The 20,302-nt window shown below is 44.9% G+C and overlaps 1 protein-coding gene and 1 long non-coding RNA gene across 3 annotated transcripts in view; one reads left to right on the forward strand and one right to left on the reverse strand.

Annotated features, from left to right (window-relative positions):
- The window catches only part of ABCA1 (ATP binding cassette subfamily A member 1), a 157,032-nt gene that overhangs the window by 95,144 nt on the left and 41,586 nt on the right, over positions 1 to 20,302 (reverse strand). Inside the window, exons 6-7 of the mRNA XM_055579203.1 lie at positions 5,079 to 5,200; positions 2,297 to 2,473 (exon numbers count right to left, since the gene is read on the reverse strand). Coding sequence (XP_055435178.1) covers positions 2,297 to 2,473; positions 5,079 to 5,200 — 299 coding nt within the window. The remainder of the gene's footprint in view (positions 1 to 2,296; positions 2,474 to 5,078; positions 5,201 to 20,302) is intronic.
- LOC129650583 (uncharacterized) lies at positions 6,378 to 9,577 on the forward strand. Of its 2 annotated transcripts, XR_008713842.1 has the most exons (3): positions 6,420 to 6,504; positions 8,527 to 8,579; positions 9,443 to 9,577. It is a non-coding gene; the product is annotated as an uncharacterized LOC129650583 (long non-coding RNA). The 2 variants fall into 2 exon arrangements; XR_008713841.1 differs by lacking the exons at positions 8,527 to 8,579; positions 9,443 to 9,577 and adding an exon at positions 7,161 to 7,404 and having other exon boundaries at positions 6,378 to 6,504.

The raw sequence follows: 20,302 nt of genomic DNA on the forward strand, positions 1-20,302 counted from the left end.
CACAGTTTAACTGTCTGTGTACAAGGAGGTCTCACAACACACCCATCAACCATCACCAATACCAAAATTCCAACCAAATGGCAGAAGCAAAAGGCTGCTTAATATAAATCAAACATCAATCCCAGTGCTCCAATTAAGGCACTGTTATAAGAGTCAGATTTCAAAATGTTTGGAAGTCATTTCATCCCAATGGTATCTCCTAAAACATCTTTTACACATCCTGGCCACTCACCATGTTCTAATTCAAGAGCCCCATTTTCTGATTTTAGGAAGAGAGATCTCACAATAACAGCTGACAGGCAGGAGCAGAACCTGAAATGCTCCTACGCCCGAGACGTGCAGGAAGCATATGGCAGCCGCCCTAATCAACACCTGCCGTGAACCAACTGGTCCACAAGGCTCCACCACAACACGACAGGGTGGGCTGTGAGGTAGCTGACAGTTCTGACAGCACATTTCCACACTCCCAGTCACACTAATTTTCCCAACTAGGGAGAGATTTTTCAAGTCAAACCCTAAGCTGTTGACTGTCAGATTATGAAGGCTTTGCTGTCTTTCTACTCAGAGCGTAATTCAGAAATGACATAATTGGAGGGATTTTACTGGGCTGTGCACACAATAGGTGTTTAATGAGTAAACAGAAATGAAACAATGAATGGGCACCAGAATAAATTTATTTTGTCTTCTAAAAACACCCATCTTTCCAAAGTTCAAATCATCCCAGCTGAAAGGGTGAACATTTCTGTCTTGTAGCGAAGCAAAGCAAAACAACCAAAATAGCCCAAGGAAATGGGCTCGTATTTACAACAACCTTTCATCCCAGCTGAAAGGGTGAACATTTCTGTCTTGTAGCGAAGCAAAGCAAAACAACCAAAATAGCCCAAGGAAATGGGCTCGTATTTACAACAACCTTTCATCCCAGCTGAAAGGGTGAACATTTCTGTCTTGTAGCGAAGCAAAGCAAAACAACCAAAATAGCCCAAGGAAATGGGCTCGTATTTACAACAACCTTTGACTCATGATGCAGAAAGTGCCAACAGGCTGCAAGTGTCTTCACAGGTGAGCTTATCTGACTATTTAGGCCAGTTATCTGGGGCTGCAAACATCTCTGTAAATTATACTACAGAATCACAGACCACTGGAAAAAAACAACTCAGTACATTTTTTAAAACACTGAAATTAGAAAATACTATTTCTGGAAGAGAACAAAAACAGATCTTAAGTATTGCGGCTAAGCCCTTCACACTGATGGGGGCCACAATAAAACCTGCCATGGAAGCAGCAGAATTCAGTTTTACTACTACCTTCACTTCAGGCAGAGAATCAAACAGGATACAAGGACTCTTCGATGGTCAGTCAAGAGTGTAAACTCTGGGATGTGTTTCTAAGGAACATTCTAGAAGATGATCCAGGTACAGGGTCTAGAAACCGAACCTTCTTAGTACCCCCAGGAGGGCCCATCTTTCTCTAGAGAAATCATGGTGTGCAAAGTCCCAGAAGTTTCCAATGTCTTTCTATTATAACAAGGAACATCTCTTTCCAGGCATGTTCTTCTTCCAGGGCTTTTCTCCTGGTTTTAAAACAGCCTACTGACAATCAGGGAGCTGTCTGGTAAGCAGGAAACCTGAACGCTGGATGGATGCTAAAGGATGTTGTTCATAAGACATTTTACCAGAGCTCCCAGAAAACCTAAAGAAAGATACTTAATCTGGAACTAGGCACAGCACTGACAACCAGAATGCTCAGACTTAGTCCTATTCTTGGATTAGAAATGAATGTGTATTCTCATGGACTGCTTCTTTGAACGAGTGATTCCCAACTGATAATCAGACTTTGTTGGTATTTTTTAACCTCTGAAAGCAATTTTGTCATTTTTTAAGTTACTTATTACATGTGCTCCCATTCAATCCCAGGGTTTTCCCACTGAGACATCTCAGTGTTTCCTTTCTGATAGGCTTTTTTAAATGGACATCCATCTTCCCATTAATGGTTTTGAGACTTTTTTTTTAATCTAGAGAACTCCTTCTTCAAATGAACCCTTACAGCATTAAAAACCATAAAAAAGTAGGTCTTCTCTGAAACAGACTTGCACTCAGAGCCACACCCAACTCACTCTTCCCTTACTGACTCTTGGGGAGATGGCTCAGAATCTGAGCCAATACCACAGAGCCAATCACATCTCCACTTCCAGCCAGCCCTATGTTTCTACAAAAACAAAGTCCTGCTGTCCAGGGAAAAATGTCACATTCTAAAAGCATTAGTACTCAAAGCTTCCCTACACAGCAAGCCTACTCACCAGGACTGGCTTCAGGATATCCAGGTTGGAACGAAGCACCTGTTCTGCTGCATTCAGCTTCTCCCTTGGCAGGCTGCAAAACCTAGAAACTTCTTGGTCACCAAGTCGAATCACCTCTCCCAATTTTGATCCATTGCACAGGTTGCTCAAATGTAACTGGTAGCCTTGCAAAAACACCTATAAACATTTCATGCAAACAGAGAGAAGTAAAACTGGATTACACTGATGGGAAGCACGGTCCTTGAAGCCTCTTGGGGGAACTTCATATCAATATTGCTTTGAGGAATGGACACTACTATACCCTGTCCAGAGCACTGGATCTCTACCAAACTTCAGGATGAAGCAAGGCATGATGCTACCAGAATGTGGCATTCGACTCATCACCTTCACACTCTTCTCCTTGGGAAGGGAAATCCTGAGTCCAATTCTTTTTCTCAAAAGTGCGACACATGACTCAGCAAATAGGAATCTGGAGTCTGAACTCCCCAAACCACTCTTATTAGAGAAAATAGAAAGTTCTCATTATTTTGAAATAAATGATATTTTAAACTGGGGTTGGGCTAAATTGCGGGGGGAAAAGTATTTATACTATTTATTTGTAGATAAAGATATTTAACTAATGCAAATAACTATGTTCAAACAATTTCAGAATGTGGAACTCTTCCTTTTACTTGTATCAAAGCAGAGTACTAGAAAGTCAAGCCTCTTATCTCATTGACAGATAAGAATGACTTAGAACTGGCCTATACATTATAGCAAAGAACTTCTCCTTGGCCATATCTTATGTAACTAGCTTTACTGGATCTAAATAAACACTTCCTCACATATGGCCCTTACTGTCCGTTAGGCAAAAGTCAATAAGATGAGAGACCTTGTTTTTTCATGTTCCTTTGGTGTCCTCAGTGCTGGAACATGTGGACAATAAATATTTGTGGAACGAATGAATGAACGATTCAGACTCTATTACCCTGTTACAACATTCTCTGTTTGTTTCAATTAAGGCAGCCTGACCTGCTGGTGGTACAACCTCCTGGGAGTGATGGACCAGAAGCTTCTCAGGACCCATGCAGCTTTCTAACACTGCAGAGCACTTGGTCTGTCATGGTTTCCATTAGGTTTCCACCTACTGCCAGATACTCAAGTACACACTGCTTTTCCTCTTTTCTCTGACTAGCCCTTGCTGCCAGCCGACCTTTAGTATTTGTGTTTAAGACAGTGATAACAGTGACTACAGAGACTAATTACCTTGAATGGACCACTTCCATATTTAGGATGCCCCTTATTTTAAACTAGTGGGATGTGATAGATAAGAAATTGGCAGGGGGCAATGGAAATCATGCTAATGATTTTTATAAGCCTGCTGCCTTTGGCCCATCTCCCAACCGCACAATTAGTAAACACAGGCATATTTTCCTAGTTTCATAAGGGCAAGCAGTAAGCACATTTTTCTAATTTAAAAAATTCTATATCATGTAAAGCAAAGATTTTATTTTGGTACATAAACAGTTCCACTACTTCTGCTTATGGCAAAGTCAAGCTAGTATGTAAACATGAGACAGGGTAAGGAAGCAGTTCCCATTTCTGCCAGAGAATAAGCTTGAGAAGGTCCTCTGGAAATCAATAACTATGCAATCTGGGCCTGCTGCCCACTGAATAGGAGCCGGATGATTATCTAATAATGCCGGAGGAAGGTTCTTTAAAATCTAAGGTTAAAATCTTACATAAACACTAATATTACTTCCTGATTTTATAAATTGATAAAAAAATTAATCATATTCTTCTTAATAATAGATACTTTCTATTTTATTTATTTAATTTTAAATATTTTTACTTATTTATTTTTATTTAATTTCTATTTATTTATTATTTCTATTCTATATTTTCTAGATATCTTTCTCATCTATCTTTAAAAGAAACGTTACAAATAGATAGCCAGTGGGGATTTGCTATTCTGATGCAGGGAGCTCAAATCTGGTGCTCTGTGGCAATATAGATGGGTGGGAAGGAGTGGGAGGTAGGAAGAAGGTTCAAGAGGGAGGGGACATATGTATACCTATGGCAGATTCATGTTGATATATGGCAGAAACCAACACAATATTATAAAGAGTTATCTCCAATTAAAAGGAAATAAATTTAAATTTTAAAAAAGAAAGCACTACATTTTTAAAATCTGTTTTAGATTTTATAGACAAGAGACACTTTAGGTAACAATCCTCAACCCAAGTTATTGTTTCAGAACTGTGAGGTTTTTTTTTTTAATTCATCTTAAATTCATCTTCCCTTTAGGAAGACATTATCAACACATGCCTGGGCTTCCCTTGTGGCTCAGCTGGTGAAGAATCCACCTGCAGGAGACCTGGGTTCGATCCCTGGGTTGGGAAGATACCCTGAAGAAGGGAAAGGCTACCCACTCCAGTATTCTGGCCTAGAGAATTCCATGGACTGTATTCCATGGGGTCTCAAAGAGTCGGACACGACTGAGCGACTTCCACAAACAAACAAAATAAAAAAACAAAATCAACACATGCCAACTGACAGACAGGCAGGAAATCAGTTTTATTTCAACCAGTTGGCCCATGATGCGAGGCTGCACCTTCCACTCTGTGGATGGTGTGGCAGGGCCAGCCCGAGCAGGGAGGTAAAAATAGGTGACGCTGCACTGGAGCCACCAACCTCCTTCAGCACTGTTACAAAGACAGGAGTTTATTCATTTCCTTCCAGGTGCTCTTGTATAATGTCATTGCCACGAGCCCCACCAGGGAAGGTGAAGATTGCAGCTTACCTTGCGGAGACTGACATCAGCCCCTAGCATCTTGTCCACAGTTGGCTTTGGCAGGGAGAGGTTGTGATGCAGGAATCCAGAGAAGGTTTCATTGTCTACCAGGAAGTCCTGAAGTTTCAAGCCTGCAGGAGAAATAGTGTTTCATTTTCATTTCATGAGTAACTAAAAAGAAAAAAAAAAAAAGCACAATGGAGCAAAATATCCTAATATTGCCTCGTTTTAAACCAATTGAGCACACAGAGAAATGAGGTTCAGGGAGTTTTGCCTTAACATCAGAGACATGAAAAGAGTGCTTTCTGAAGCTGTGAAGTGCGGCACTGCTGTACACATACACATAACCTTTTCTCGCTTTACCAAGAATAAGTAAACAAATCTGAGATTTGTGACCCTGACCCCACAGCTCCTATCTCCCCAATGCCATCTCAGACAGCTAAACTCAGAGATATTTAAAACCTTATTCCTACAAGCCCAAAGGGCTGGTTTCTTCTTGATGCAAAACAGTGGTTCTGAAACTTGAAGAGGCATCAGAATCACCTGCAGGGCTTGTGAAAACTGGTCCCCTACCCCCCAGAGTTTCTGATTCAGCGGCCTGGGGTGAGGCTGGATAATTTGCATTTCTAACAAGCTTCCAGGAGATGCTGTCACCCGCTGGTCTGGGGCCCACCTTTAGAGAACCACGGGTGCAGAGCATTATGCATATCAAAGTGCTTTCACAGGCCTGATTTCATTTCAGTTCCAGACGTGGAACACGTGATACAGAGCTCCCACACCCAGGCCGGCCCCTGCTTTAAGAAAATATGTACGCATACATTTAAAAAAATCAACACTACTGAATGATTGTATTGCTGCAGGGTTTCCTACAGAATCACTTTAAATAATAAGCCCTCCAGGTATATTTAGAAAAGGTTCCAATCCAGTGTAGTGAAGCATAAAAAGCACTAGCCAGAAATCCAACTTTAGTCCCTAGAGTTGGAGGCTGTGCCTGAGTGGTATCACTTGGATATTTCATATCATCTTTCCAAATTTCAGCTTCTTTATCTCCAAACAGTGAGGTGACCAGATGCTTTGTGGGTCCCCCTTACTGAAATGCTCTCATTTTCTCTGCCATATTTCATTTGAGTGTCCACTTCTCCTTCTGCCCCTCTCTCACAATAACCCAACATCAGGACCTCACGACTCGCCAGGCATCACTGAGAGACTGCAGCGCACAGGCCCTGGCATGAACTGACCTCTAGGGGGCAAACCTAGCAAACTCAAATCACTTCACTGATGAGAAACAGACGTCTGATCTGAAAACAGGGCTGTGAGGTGAGGCTTAAAAAGAGGACAGGAGTTAATCCTGGGAGCTAAGGGGGTGATGTGCAGAGATAAAGTAGAAGGAGGTCTCAAAATCCAGCTAGACTCTCATCTGTGCTGTCTGATTCAGGTATGGTCTGCTAAAGTAAACTTTTAATAATCTCAGTTGGTAAAGAATCTGCCTGCAACACAAGAGACCAGGGTTCAATCCCTGGGTCAGGAAGATCCCCTGGAGAAGGAAATGGCAACTCATTCCAGTATTGTTGGCTGGGAAATCCCATGGACAGAGGAGCCTGGTGGGCTACAGTCCATGGGGTTACAAGAGCTGGACACGATTTAGCTACTAAACCACCACCACAGAAGGGTACACAGAGCATGACTCACATCTCTAGAGAAACAGTTCTCTGGCTACACCTTATTTGGCTAACTCCCAGTTATTCCCCATGACACATTTTAAGAAGTGGTCCTGGCCAAGTGAGTGTCCCTCCTGAGAAAAGATGCTCCTGCAGGCTGCCACCTGCCTGGTGCTCCCCATAACATATGATACTGCCTTCTCACTATTGCATTCACTTCTGTAGCTGCCAAACCTCAGAGCATTGAAGATTCACCTAGGGACATGCTAAAATGTAATTTCTTGGGCTGGATTCCCAGAGATCCTGAAATAGTAGCTCCAGAGTGGGGCCTAAGAATCTACATTTTAATAAGCATCTTCTGTATTTCTAATGCAAGGGTTCTGAGGACCATCCTTTTAGGACTGTTGTTTTATTTGCATATTATCTCCCCTAGACTATGCCTCTGGGACACAGAATATGTCTTTTATCCTTGCATCCCAGTGCCCAGATCAAGCAAAGAATTACTGATCAATGAATGATGACTGGAAAATAAGTACCAGGAGATGGGATCAAGGCTGGGAAGATTTCAGAAGTATCTGAGAAGCATCAAAGAAGATTTCCTTTCAGCTTTACAGGTCCAAGAATGGCTTGCAGATATTGGGGCGACCCCCAGGCTGCACCCCAAGATAAACAGGGCCCCTGGTCACTAGAACTGCATTCCCAGAGACACAAAGTGACACCCTAGGTGTCCCAGTATCCCAAAGGTAGAGGTACACAGGAAGAAGACAGGATACTTAGTGGCTTCAACTGCAGTCTGACCTGGAAAGCCTGACACTGACTGTTGTGGAACAATGAAAAAACTACCACACTGAGGGTGAGAAAACTTGGGCTCCGCATCCATTTACTTGCCAGGTCATCTCACCTAGCTGTGTCTCCACTGCCTCATCTGTAAAGGCAAGGGTGGGAAAAAAAACTTCCCTGAGACCCGGGCAGAACAGAATATGCACGTGAGCTAACCTGGTCTATGACCAGGCAGGCCACTCCTGAGAGTGAAAAGCCAGAGCAGGAATCGACACTGTGCTAGACAAATTCAGAATAACCTCCTTCCCCCAGAGCAAGGCTGCTGAAGGGTGGAAGGCTGACTCCACTGCACATGCGATGGGTCTAGGTCACAAGCAACATGCTTTAGTCAACGGAGCATGCGCAGTGCGTTTACGCGACGTTTCATTTAAGTCAACAGGCTCTGCTGATGAGAACATCTGGATGTGATCAAACCCCAACCACCTCTCAGTGAATCCTCTGGATGAGGCAGAAAAGCCAAGAGGCCGATTAAACAGTCAACAACCTTTAGCAGCGCACATGCACAGGGTGGTGAGGTAGCTATACGGGGGGGGGGGGGGGGGGGGCAGCAGAATGCCAAAGATCCCTGAATACGAAGAACCCGCATTCTGGTCACACGGATACCACACACGTGGATTCAGATTTGCATGCCACCAACACCAAGCTGCAGCCAGCATGGGCGCAGGAAGGCAGTGCAGTGCGCACTGTTTCTCAACCTCAGTCCCCATGAGACTCCTGAGGGGGCTTTGCAAAAATCCCAATGCCCAGGCCACACCCCCTAACAACTTCTGCGTGATCAGAACTTTTGGGGCTAAGACACAGGCATCAGAATTTTATCCACCATGATGATTCCAGCCAAGTTTGGGAAACATTAGTGAAATGAAAAGTTCAGGGGTATGGGGACAGAATAACTTAACTTTGATGCTGGACTCTGCTGTTTATGAATTGCATGGCTTTGAGAAATTCATTTTGCCTTCCAGAGCCCAAGATTTCTGACCTAGGAGGTAAGGGTAACAGTACCCACTTTTCAAAGGTATGAGGATTAGAGATATTTGCATGTAACGCATGAATGCTTCCCTGGTGGCTCAGATGGTAAAGAATCTGCCCGCAATATAGGACACCTGGGTTCGATCCTTGGGTTGGGAAGATTCCCTGGAGGACATGGCAACCCACTCCAGTATGCTTACCTGGAGAATCCCATAGACAGAGGAGCCTGGGGGCTACAGTCCATGAGGTCACAAAGAGTTGGACATGACTGAGAGACTTTCACTAACACTAGCTAATGCATGAATAGTGAGCAAGGGGTTCATGGTAGTTGCTCAAAAAATGATAATAATCTTGTGATTATTGAGAAGGGTTTACTTCACTCACCTTGACCAGTGTACCACAATGATGTATAGAGAAAAGGCAGGGACACAGACATTTCCCTCAAGGAACGCCCAAGGATGATAAGGGTGATGAAAAGGCAAATCAATAGAAAAAGCAGAGCGAAGGATGACAGAGCCAAAGGAAGGCAACTCATGGAAGCATTTGACCCAGATGAGGCTTATCTGTTCCAAGGGGGGAGTCAGGCTGAACAGACTGAAGCCAGGTTCTGGAAAAGAACAGAGAGCCAGAAATCTCTAGAGGTTGTGGCTGATGAGGAGAGGGTAAGGAAGACCTCCCATGATGCAGGGACCAGGACACCCTGTAGACATAGTGCTATGTACACATGGTTTTCAATGTTTCTGAGTGAATAAACAAACACACAAGCAGATAAGCATAGAAGAGCTTCCTCAGAACCTAAGATGTGGGGAGTAGGATGGGAAAAGGAAGAGGATGAGGTACAATGTGAGGCCAGAGTACGGTGATTTTGTACCTGTGGTCTCAAGTTTTCTCCACTTTTTTTCTTGGCAGGAAAATGAGTGGAGAAGCCAATAATATCAAGAAAGCCCAATATCTGAAATGGCCCTTCTCCTCTTGCCCTAGCTGATTCCTACCCTTCTTTAAGATTTGGGCCATGAGTCATCTCCTCCAGGAAGCCTGTCCCGATGCCCTCAAGCTGGGTCAGGTGGCCATTCCTCCATACCCTAATAGCCTTTTATGCATGCTTCCCCCGAGCTACAGTTGTCTGAGACCACGTCATTTTTTCCAGAAGAACAGAAGTGCTTGAGGGCCAGGACTTACTCAAAAGGACAGCAGTGCCTGGCACTGAGGAGGCATCCCATCAGTGGTGGATGAACACATAAGAGTGAATCACGTAATGAATTGAGATGACCTGCTGTGGGTAGGGACGGGTGAAACAAGACATGCGTGTGAGACGAACCAGGTCAAGACAGTGAACCTCCTCAGCTGCATCAGCCCAGGGTCAGGAAGACAGTCAGGCATGTGGGAGCTGGAAGCAGGACATGAGAAGTGTCCATAACAGGATAAATGAGGATGACAAGCATCCACCTCACTGCACTGAGCTGAGGGTTAAAAGAGAAATGTACCTGAAGTCGCAGCATAAAGCCTAGAACCAAGGAAAGTCCTCAATAAAGATGGCTAATACCATCATCACTTTCAGGAAAGACACCTCATTAGCTTCAACGCTAGTCTGATCCTAAAGTATATGCTTTCAGAATAGATAAGAACAGAAGTGACTTTGCCAACCAAGTCAATATTGAATTTATGATCCAAGGTATGTGTGTGTGTGTATGTGTGCATTATGTATTTGCCTGGCTGAGTTCCTGAGTCAGAGAGAATTATGAATTCTTTCTGCTGACACTGTTATAAGGTGAAGAAAAGGTTGAAGCTGACTGGTTTGCCTAATCAGAACTTAAGAAAAGAATAAGGAAATCTAGCATTTTACAGAGAATCAATGGGAATAATCACCTCTACAACATCACTGCAGGGATGGCATAGATAGAAGATGACTAGTAAGAAAAACCAGTCATTGGACGCTAGATAGAAAACACTTAATGGAAAAGACAGCTACTTACTTGGCCATTTAACTCTTTCCACGTTAGCTGACATGACCTCAATTTTCCTATCTGTAATGTGTGGGTTATAGAAGATCTCAGGGATCGTCTTATTGTTGGTACTAAAAGGTACACTTGAGATTAAACTAAATCGGCATTAGACTTGGCATTAGAAAATCTAAATTCAGGTCCCAGCTCAGCTGTTTCCTAACTGTGCAATTGTGAACCTCACTTTTCTCCGTTTCTGAATCTCTCTGGGTCTCAGTTTTCTTAGATGTAAGATGGGCTAGTAACATTCATAGGTTGTTGTGAAAACAAAGATCAAGAAAGTGAAAGTAGTCTTTTGGAGGGAAAGAGCCTCAGGAGTTTACAAGGGTAACTGAGGGGCTATAAATACTGTCACAGAATATGGTCATCAGGGAACTGGACCGGTCACTAAATTAAATATGGGTCCCTGCTGCCCAAAGAGAAGATTGAAAGTCACCATCCAGCAAAAGGCCCCAAGAGCTCTCCTGTTGCCATATCTCCAATGTGGACCAAAATACTTGATCAGCTGAAATCAGCCTCCTTGGTTTTGCCTGGAGAAGCCAGCAGTGGTCTGTCCTTTTCCAGAGAGCTTTGCTTTGTATGCAGGGAGGTAGGGCAAAGAAAAGGAGGGGAAAAAAAAAAAAAAGAAACCAATTCAGGAGCTTGGAGTCCAAAGAACAAAACAAGTGAAATGTGTGTTTGTGGGCTGAGGACAAACAGGACAGAATCCTCAGGTCCTTGCCAGTCCTCAGGGCCGGGCCTCTCTGAGCAGGCTAAGGAAACACTTTCATGGCAGGGGAGAAGGGTGTGGCGGGGAGGATCACTGCACCGGGGGGGATACATGGGGTGGGCGTGGGGGGATGCTTTCATGGCCACTTAGTGTTCCTTCTGCTTCTTCCCAGCCTGCCTGAGCAGAGCAGAGAAGCAGGGAGGAGGGAGGGCAGCAGCCCAGGAAGGCGGAGGAGGGCAGTCCTCAGCAGAGCCTGCAGCGGGGTTACTCCCGGTCAGTGCCCTCCCGTCCCCGGCTCCAGTTTCAAGATCGCTGTAGTCTCTTTTGTTTAACATGAAAAGAAACCACAGCGATCAGCTGCTTGAGAAGTGGGTGGAAGAGGCAAATAAAAAAGAGAGAGAGAGAGAGAGACAAGTAGAGAAAGATCATGTCAGCTTCCAAGGCCCAGATACTCTTCTTAAAAGGACCCAAGGAGGGTCTCCCAGCCCTGACCCTATTCCAGGGGCAATGACCTAGAGAAACTGCGGCCAGATTCTCACTCCTGGCTTTATTCGTCTTAAGCAGGACCTTGTATAAACACGACTGCGAAACATCTCTCTGCCAGAAAAGAGCTGGGAACAAACATACTCAGGTGTCTTCTGGGGTATTTTTTGTTATTTCAGTTTGTTTTCCTGATGCTAGGGCTCCACTTTCTTCTTCAAGGATAGCCCCCGCCTGCTTCACTGAGACAGCTGGACCCTCCCCAGGAAAACCAGGGCTTCCCTGGGAAGTTCAGGGTTCTGGAGAAGGGGGTAAGACAGGGTGACCTGGCTGCTCCCTGGGGTGACTCCTTAGAGCAGATGAGAGGAGGCTGGGAGCCAGGGTGCACACAGCTTCGGGAACTCCTGCTGTTCATCTGGGCCAGGGTTCCCAACCCAGAAGTTTCCTTCTCTACAGTGAGGGCTTGCCAAGGATACTGATACACTCTTGAAAGATCCCAAGTTCTAGAGTCTGGCTAACCTGATTCCTATCTCAGTTCCAGAATTTTCCAGTTATGTGCCCTTGGAGGCTTAAACTCTCCAACCCTACATTTTTCTGTAAATAGAGATCAGCTATACTAGGGGGTGGATTAGGTAAACAGTATAGAATGCCCTGAATACTGACTCACACATACTGCAAGAGAATATTTGTTGTTGTTCAGTTGCTCAGCCATATCCAACTCTCTGTGACCCCGTGGACTGCAGCAAGCCAGGCTTTCCTGTCCTTCACAATCTCCTGGAATTTGCCCAAACAGAAAATACAAGTGGAGAAATTAAACAAGTTCAAAACAAAACAAATGTTGATAAAGTCGTAGATGACACAAGTGAAGAGTTCCTTAGAGAAACTACAATATTTAGGGTTGTGCTTCCTGATCCCTGCAAGTTCTGGGAAAGTCAGAGTCTTCTGAGACCCACGGGACCATCACAGCTCCAGGAACTACATAGTCCTTACTCTACATAGAATGGAATTTGATTAATTTGATTAATTAATTAATCAACAAATTTCTAGACAGCTACTGAAGTCAAAACACTAGAGCTGTAGTTCCAAGTAGTAATATTTCTCAGTGCTCCTTGAAGGCAGGAATCTGTAATAAAAGAGATGCTGTACAAAGACAGGATCCCTGCCCTTGCCTTCCAAGAAGACAGGGACAGAAGGTCAGAACAGAGCTGTGAACCTCCCAGCCCGCTCTGCCACTACAGAATCGTTCAACACTGAAATCAGGGGATGGGAAGAGACCTGACACTTCTTTCCTGGATCCATCTGCTAAGGCAACGGCATACCTGTCTTACTGAGAAGGGGTCAAGGTGGAAGAAGTGGTCAGGAGCCCCTGGAACAAGGATTCATGACAGCTGATAAGAAGCTGAATGGTAAGCAGGCCCCCAAACAGCCAGTGGAGACTGTGGCCCCAGAGGGAGAGAGTGGGCGAGCTGTTCACACTGGTCAGGAGCTCTGTAAATGCAGCGGGCCTGGGAGGTATAGTCAGGCTGGCTTGGGAGGCCCAGAAGGAAAAGAAAGATAACACTGAAGAGGTAGCATTAGTCCCAGGGAGTTCTAGACCTAAAGAGAAAGAAAAGAGACAAGAAGCCATCATCAGACAAAGCAAAAAAACAGCTGGGTGACCACCGCATGGAGGACCCTTTGAAGGCCAGGGAGGTAGAAAGGAAGGGGAGGATGCCCGGAAAAGGCAAGGAACAGAGAGAAGGTGAGATCAAAATAGGAGGAAACATAGTCCAGAAACAGAAAGACCAAATCAAACAGAATGGGCCAACAGAAAATGATCTGGGAAGAAAGAGAAGAGTTGGAGGAATTGAGGTGTTTTGCTTAAAAATGAGGCCAGAGGCTCTTAGCACCATGAGTGAGGGAGGGATCAGAATCAGCCTGCAGGGCCCTGAGAAGCCAGGGAACAGAGGAAAGGAAGATAAGTTTATGAATTAGGGGCTGAGAATGGGTTCTTTCCAGGCCTGGATTAGGAAGAATTGTTCATATATAAGGTATAAATTGTTTAAGTTTCTCTTATTTTTAAAATTAATAACACGTCTTAAGGGACATGGTAGTGCTATGTTGGCAGCAAAAGGGGATCAACATGTACTGAGCATCAGACACATTGTATGTATTATTTTCTACAATCCTTAAAACAAGCTTATGGGAAAGGTATTATTTTTCCCATTTTTCAAATAAGGAAACAGACCCAGAGATGTTAACATCCTGCTCAAGGCCACAGAGCAAGCAAGTGGTAAATTTGAACCCAATCAGCTCTGGCTTACACACCTTTAGCTCTTTCAACTATATAGGAATTAAGTAAATCATTTTATTCTTTTAAAATGCTTTATAATGATTTTGCCATCAAAAGCTGGCCATGCTACTCGTGGAATAAGGCAATGTGGCAACATGAGATGGTGCAAAGATGCTGCACCTGGAGATCAGACAGACACTGATTCAATTCACGGCTTTACTCAGTCACCTTGGGCAAAAGACGTAACCTGTGAGTCTCAGTTTCCTCATCGATAAAATGGGGATAATAATACCAAGGCGTTGTAAGACTTGAATGTAATAACATATTTAAATGTAAAATGGCATCATTACCTGGTACAACTTAGTCTGTTGGACAAAGTGTCACTCTAAGATCGCCCCTCTATACCTAAACGCAACAGTGATTAGAGTGCCAGAAATGGAAAGGTTTCAAGGAGAAACAAACTGGAGTTCCATATTGCTCTTTGCCACTCACACAGTAAATAAACCTCATACTGTAAAAGCAAGAGACATGAAACACTATTCTTGATGTTAACAATCCAAACTCTCTAAAGGCAGTCTGATACAGTGTGGTACATGCCGTCCAGTAGTCGAGTACAATTGTGCTTTCTATTCTTGTCTGGGCAGAGCTGACCTTTGATTCAATTTAGTTTGAGCAATATTTCCATACAGCAGTACAGCACTGCATCCCCCTGATGGCAGCCCAAGCTGGGGCCAGACCCTGCCCTGGATGGCAACCAACAGGCTGGGTTTTGAGATGCTGCCTGGCTTTGACAGGTCTAGGGAACTTCCACATTGTGAAACTCTAAGGTCTCAAGTCAGAACTTCTGATAAGTGCATATGGATGTGAATTGCAATCAGCCAAAAATTTCAAGGATTTCCAGTTTGATGATATAATGTTGACACACGGGTCATCCGATCTCCCAAGATGACCCATAAGGGGCCCCACAAAGTTTGAGGCTGCAGCCTCTACTTCAGCAGCTTCTCATATGGAAGGAAAGGGGTTAGGCAGGGAAGGAGAAGTGGCTGTGAGTCACAGGATGTTCTTTCTACACGGGCCTTGGGGAACGTTCCACCCATGTCTATTACCATGAAGTCTGGCATTTCTCTCGGAAGCCCTCTTGTCTCCGCTCTGATCCCAGTCCATCCATGCCCAGTATCCTGCGACCTGAGAAATTTTCTGGCTACCCTTGGCTGCTCTCTATAGGCTGTAATAACGTACTAGCAGGGAGTCAAAGTCTGGAGTTCTAGTCCTCTTCTTGCCCTTTGCCAGCTGTGCTTCCTTAGGCAAATAACTTAGCCTCTCTGAACTTTAGCTCCTTTGTGTACACAAAGAGGAACAAAATTCCCTATCTCACATGATGGTCATATAATGAACTGAAGTATAAATAAGGTGCTTATGATGTGACAAATATTGTGCTAAATGCTTTATGCTTATTAGCTCAGGATTCCCCATGATAGCCCTAAGGGAGGACTGTTACCTCCATTTGAGAAAACTGAGACACAAAGACAGAATTATCCAAGGTCACACAGTCACTAAGCAAAGCCGGGATCTGGACCAAGGCAGTCTGGCTGCCAAGTGTATGTTTACAAGATGATAATTTTACAACCTCCTTCCGTCAACTCCCTGCCACAGCCAGCTACCTTGCCATGTCACTAAAGCCTGTCCTGCCCTCAGGGGATCAGGTCTTTCTGACTTTCAAAGATTAAAGTAGAATTAAAGGTCCATGCAGTGAGTTTTCAGTATTACCTGTAAACCCAACAGCCAGAAAGTTATGATTCATTTCCCTAAGTAAACGCCAGCATAACCCTCAGGACTTATTTCACAAAACTCTTAGTCAGAGCCACATCAAAAAAGCCAAACAAGCCAGATTTGTAACATGAATACATAGCAAATAACAGCCAGACCACTGACACTCAAAAGTCTTGCTGAAGGGATGGACAGACTCAAGAGCCAGGTCAGGATCAGTGCTGCCCCAGGCTTCCCCTCCAGTCCTTCCCTCTTCTGACCCTTGACCTCAACAATATGGGATGTCTTCCAAAGGGACATCGCCAGTGCAGCGACAGAGTGCCCAAAGTTCTTCCTTGCTCTTCTTTCCTGGCAAAGTTCTCATGAGCTTCAGAGGATGCTGTGTTCTGGAGAGAAGGCATTACAGAAGCCCTTGAATCAGGAGCTGTGGCGAGACAGTTGTAAACCTAGTCCTCATCAGGGGAAGCTGAGCTAAGGCGCCCAACTTCATGGAGCACTGTTCTCATGGGAAGTGTCATTCACACAGACTGCAGTATACATGGCATCCTCAGAAACGTGTGACCTGGCAGCCTAAGTAAAGCCTGAAAACCTCCCTTAACTGTCCCCACCTACCTCACTTGGTCCAATTCAGCAGGTCCAGAAAAGTGATCTTCTGAAGTTCCACATAGCACCTACTGAGTGAGTGAGCAAAAGTGCTCAGTCGTGTCTGACTCTTTGCTACCCCATGGACTATATAGTCTATGGAATTCTCTAGGCCAGAACACTGGAGAGGGTAGCCTTTCCCTTCTCCAGGGGATATTCCCAACCTAGGGATTGAACCCAGGTCTCCCACATTGCAGGTGGATTCTTCACCAGCTGAGCCACAAAGGAAGCCCTAGTACCTACTGGGCTTCTGTTAAAAGGACTGCTATGGCTATAATGTGAGACAGGGCCAGACACATAGAGACCTAAGATCTTGGCTGAGAATGAAAGCTGCTGAATCTCATGCACAGGGGAGACTAGGGTCTGGCCCTCCAGCTACAGGACAGAAGCCAGAGCCCTGTCCACTGCACCAGGCCACAGTGGATAATGATAGAGAAACAACAGTGCCTCCTCAAGCCAAGAAGGAGAAGACTCTTGAGAGTTCCTTGGACTGCAAGGAGATCAAACCAGTCAATCCTAAAGGAAATCAACCCTGAATATTCACTGGAAGGACTGACACTGAAGCTGAAGCTCCAATACTTTGGCCACCTGATGTAAAGAACTGACTCTTTAGAAAAGCCCCTGATGCTGGGAAAGATTACAGGCATGAGGAGAAAGGGTCGACAGAGGATGAGATGGTTGGATGGCGTCCCCAACTCAATAGACATGAGTTTGAGCAAATTCCGGAAAATAGTGAAGGATAGGAAAGCCTGGCATGCTGCAGTCCATGGGGTCACAAAGAGTCGGACACGACTGAGCGACTGAACAACTTCACACCAAGGAATTGTCCCTGGACCAGCATAAGAAATGGGGAGGCTGAGGGAGCATCCAGGGTTAAGAGACAAGGGACAAGAGCCCAGGAGACAATAGCCCAGCTACCTACGAAAATAAGAGACAGTGGCGAGCTGGGGAACTTCTTGCAGGAGATGTGAGGGTGGCCCACCCCAGGAGGTGCGCCTCCCAACTTCCAGCCAAGTAGGAAGTATTGACCACTGAAGTGAAGTGAAGTGAAGTCGCTCAGTCGTGTCCGACTCTTTGTGACCCCATGGACACCAGGCTCCTTCATCCATGGGATTTTCTAGGCAAGAGTACTGGAGTGGGTTGCCATTTCCTTCTCCAGGGAACTTCCTGACTCAGGGATCGAACCCAGGTCTCCCACATTGTAGACAGATGCTTTACCATCTGAGCCACCAGGGAAGTCATTAACCACTACATATGGTATAAACTCGAGAGGGTCCAAGCCCATGTTGCCATAGAGATGAAGGAAAGTTGTAGTCCAGATGCCAGGATTCGAGAAAGGAGCAAGGCACTGGAGCAAAATCAATGTTTGAGCAGAAACATCCAGCAGGAAGTAAGCTAATGAGTCCATTAGGTATCAGTGAGCAACTCATTTTAAATAGTCCTAAAGGAAATAAGGACTTCCCTCGTGGCTCAGATGGTAAAGAATCTGCCCACAATGCGAAAGACCTGGGTTTGATCCCTGGGTTGGAAAGATCCCCTGGAGGAGGGCAACCCACTCCAGTATTCTTGCCTAGAGAATCCCCATGGACAGAGGAGCCTGGCCGGCTATACTCCATGGGGTCACAAAGAGTTGCACACAACTGAGCAACTAAGCACAGCACAGCACAAAGGAAATAAACAGTAAAAGGTGAAGAAGAAAGCAAAGGGACACCTCCGTCCCCAGCCCAGTCCTGATCTGAGCAGCTCTGGCCCCGTCAAAAAGGCCTTAGTTCTGGCCAGCCTGCTGGTCATTCCATTGGAAAATGCCAGCTTCCCAAGAGGAGGCAGTGGACTGGATTGGTGCACAAGCCTGGAGGGCGGTGTGGAGGAAGAGGCCAAGGAAGAAGACAGTCCTTTCCATCCCCTAAGGTCTCTGGAGGGGCAGATGCTGCTGTGTGAAGCCTGAGGCTGACACAGTTTAGAGGGCTCTCTTTAAGAAAAACAGTATTTTTTAAACATCCTACTTCGGCAAGTTTTGATTGCTGAGATCCCTACCAGGACCTTGGAAAGGGGTTCTGAAAGTGAAATTCCTTTAGCTTCTCAGTAAATCCACTTCAATCCACTTCAAGACTCATAGCAGGCTTTCCAGGAAATGGTAACTCACTCCAGTATTCTTGCCTGGAAAAATCCCATGGACAGAGGAGTCCATGGGATCCCAGTCAGACACAACTGAGCGACTTCACTTTTTCTGGAAAGTAAACCTTGTAGAAGAAAGCAAGCCAAGACTGTTCTTAAGACTTTTTTGTCATTATTATCAATTGAAACCCCTGGGGACCTGGGTTCACACGATGGATCAACTTGAAAATGACATGTGCTGGGATTTTATACTTTTCAAGGTGCTTTCATTTGACCCTCAAAATACTCTGTGAAGGAGAAAGGACAGGTATCATCCCTCACCTTCATTCCGCAAAGATTCACTGGCTGCTTGCCTTGTGCCTGATTGTACTGTGCTATCTTGCTGATGCTTGGGACAGAGTTACAAACAAGGCCCAACCCTGCCCTCCAGGGGCCACAAGCAGGGGCCAGCCCACAGCACTACTCAGTCCCAGGTGATCCCTCACCCAGGTACCAAGTTTCCAAGAGGCAATATGTTCAGGTTATTTCACCGAAGTCCCAATTTCAAGGCAAGGGAAGCTGAGGCCCAAATAAGATTAACAAACTGGCAAAGCCAAACAGGTAGCCAGAAACAGATGGGGAGGTAAACTGACTCAGATTAATTCCATGTCAGCTGTGTGCTATGACCTCGCTATCAGTCATCCATCCACACAATGTCATCTGATGTAATGTTCAACAACCCACAGGGCTTCCCTGGTGGCTCAGATAGTAAAGAATCCTCCCGCAAGGCGGGAAAAATGGTTTCAATCCCTGGTTTGGGAGGATCCCCTGGAGGAGGGCATGGCAACCCACTCCAGTATTCTTGCCTGGAGAATCCCCATGGACAGAGGAGCCTGGCAGGCTACAGTCCAAAGAATCAGACACGACTGAGCAACTAAACACAACCCACAGAATACCTGATCTCCATTTTTCAGGTAAACTGAGGGTCAGAATAAATCAAAGCATGCCCAAGTTTCACACTTAATGAGGGACAGAGCCTGATTTTGTTCCCCAAAGGATTCTTTTTGTGGGGGGAGCAAAGTCAGCAAAGACCTATTTTTACCATCTTGGTGACATCACACCTCCCAAACAAATCTTAATACAAAACCCAAAATGCTTTCTTTTACAGCAGCAATTTCCAATCTCCCATCTCTACAAAACTACTCACACAAGTTTCACCACACCCACATAAAATGGTATTGCCTTTAAATTAACTTTAAGTAAATTTTCCCTATTTAACAGCCTCCTAAGCAATAATACTGTGAAATTATTTTGAGGTGAGTTAAAATTAAAAGTTGTCATCTGTGTACTGCTCAAAACCATCTCAGATATCATACAAGATTCACTTAAAGAAACGCTCTTTCTTGCCAGACTGCATCTCACAGAGACAGAATCTAGACCTGTCACTTTTTCTAGAGCTTTTGAGAACTTGTGCAACTTTTACATTTCCACTGGGTTGGAGTCATGATGGGGACTTAAGAAGAGTGAATGCTCCTCACCTAGACTCCCAAACGTAATTTAATCCCTGTCCAACCGGGACGGATATACATTTAGGAAGAAAATAAAATGTCCAAAAAGTTCCAGTGATGAGAAAACTGAGTGAGGCCCGTCTGTAAAGCTTCCTGCATGTGCTTATAAGGATGGTTTCAAGGATATGACAGCTTGACTATGACTTAACTCTTGAACTGGAGATCTTCCCAGGTGGGAGATTAATGGAACAGCTAGAACAGAACGAGAGAGCGCTGTAGAAAGAGCACTGCATGGAG

This window comes from Bubalus kerabau, chromosome 4 (genome assembly GCF_029407905.1).
Source record: "Bubalus kerabau isolate K-KA32 ecotype Philippines breed swamp buffalo chromosome 4, PCC_UOA_SB_1v2, whole genome shotgun sequence".
Classification (NCBI taxonomy): domain Eukaryota; kingdom Metazoa; phylum Chordata; class Mammalia; order Artiodactyla; family Bovidae; genus Bubalus; species Bubalus kerabau.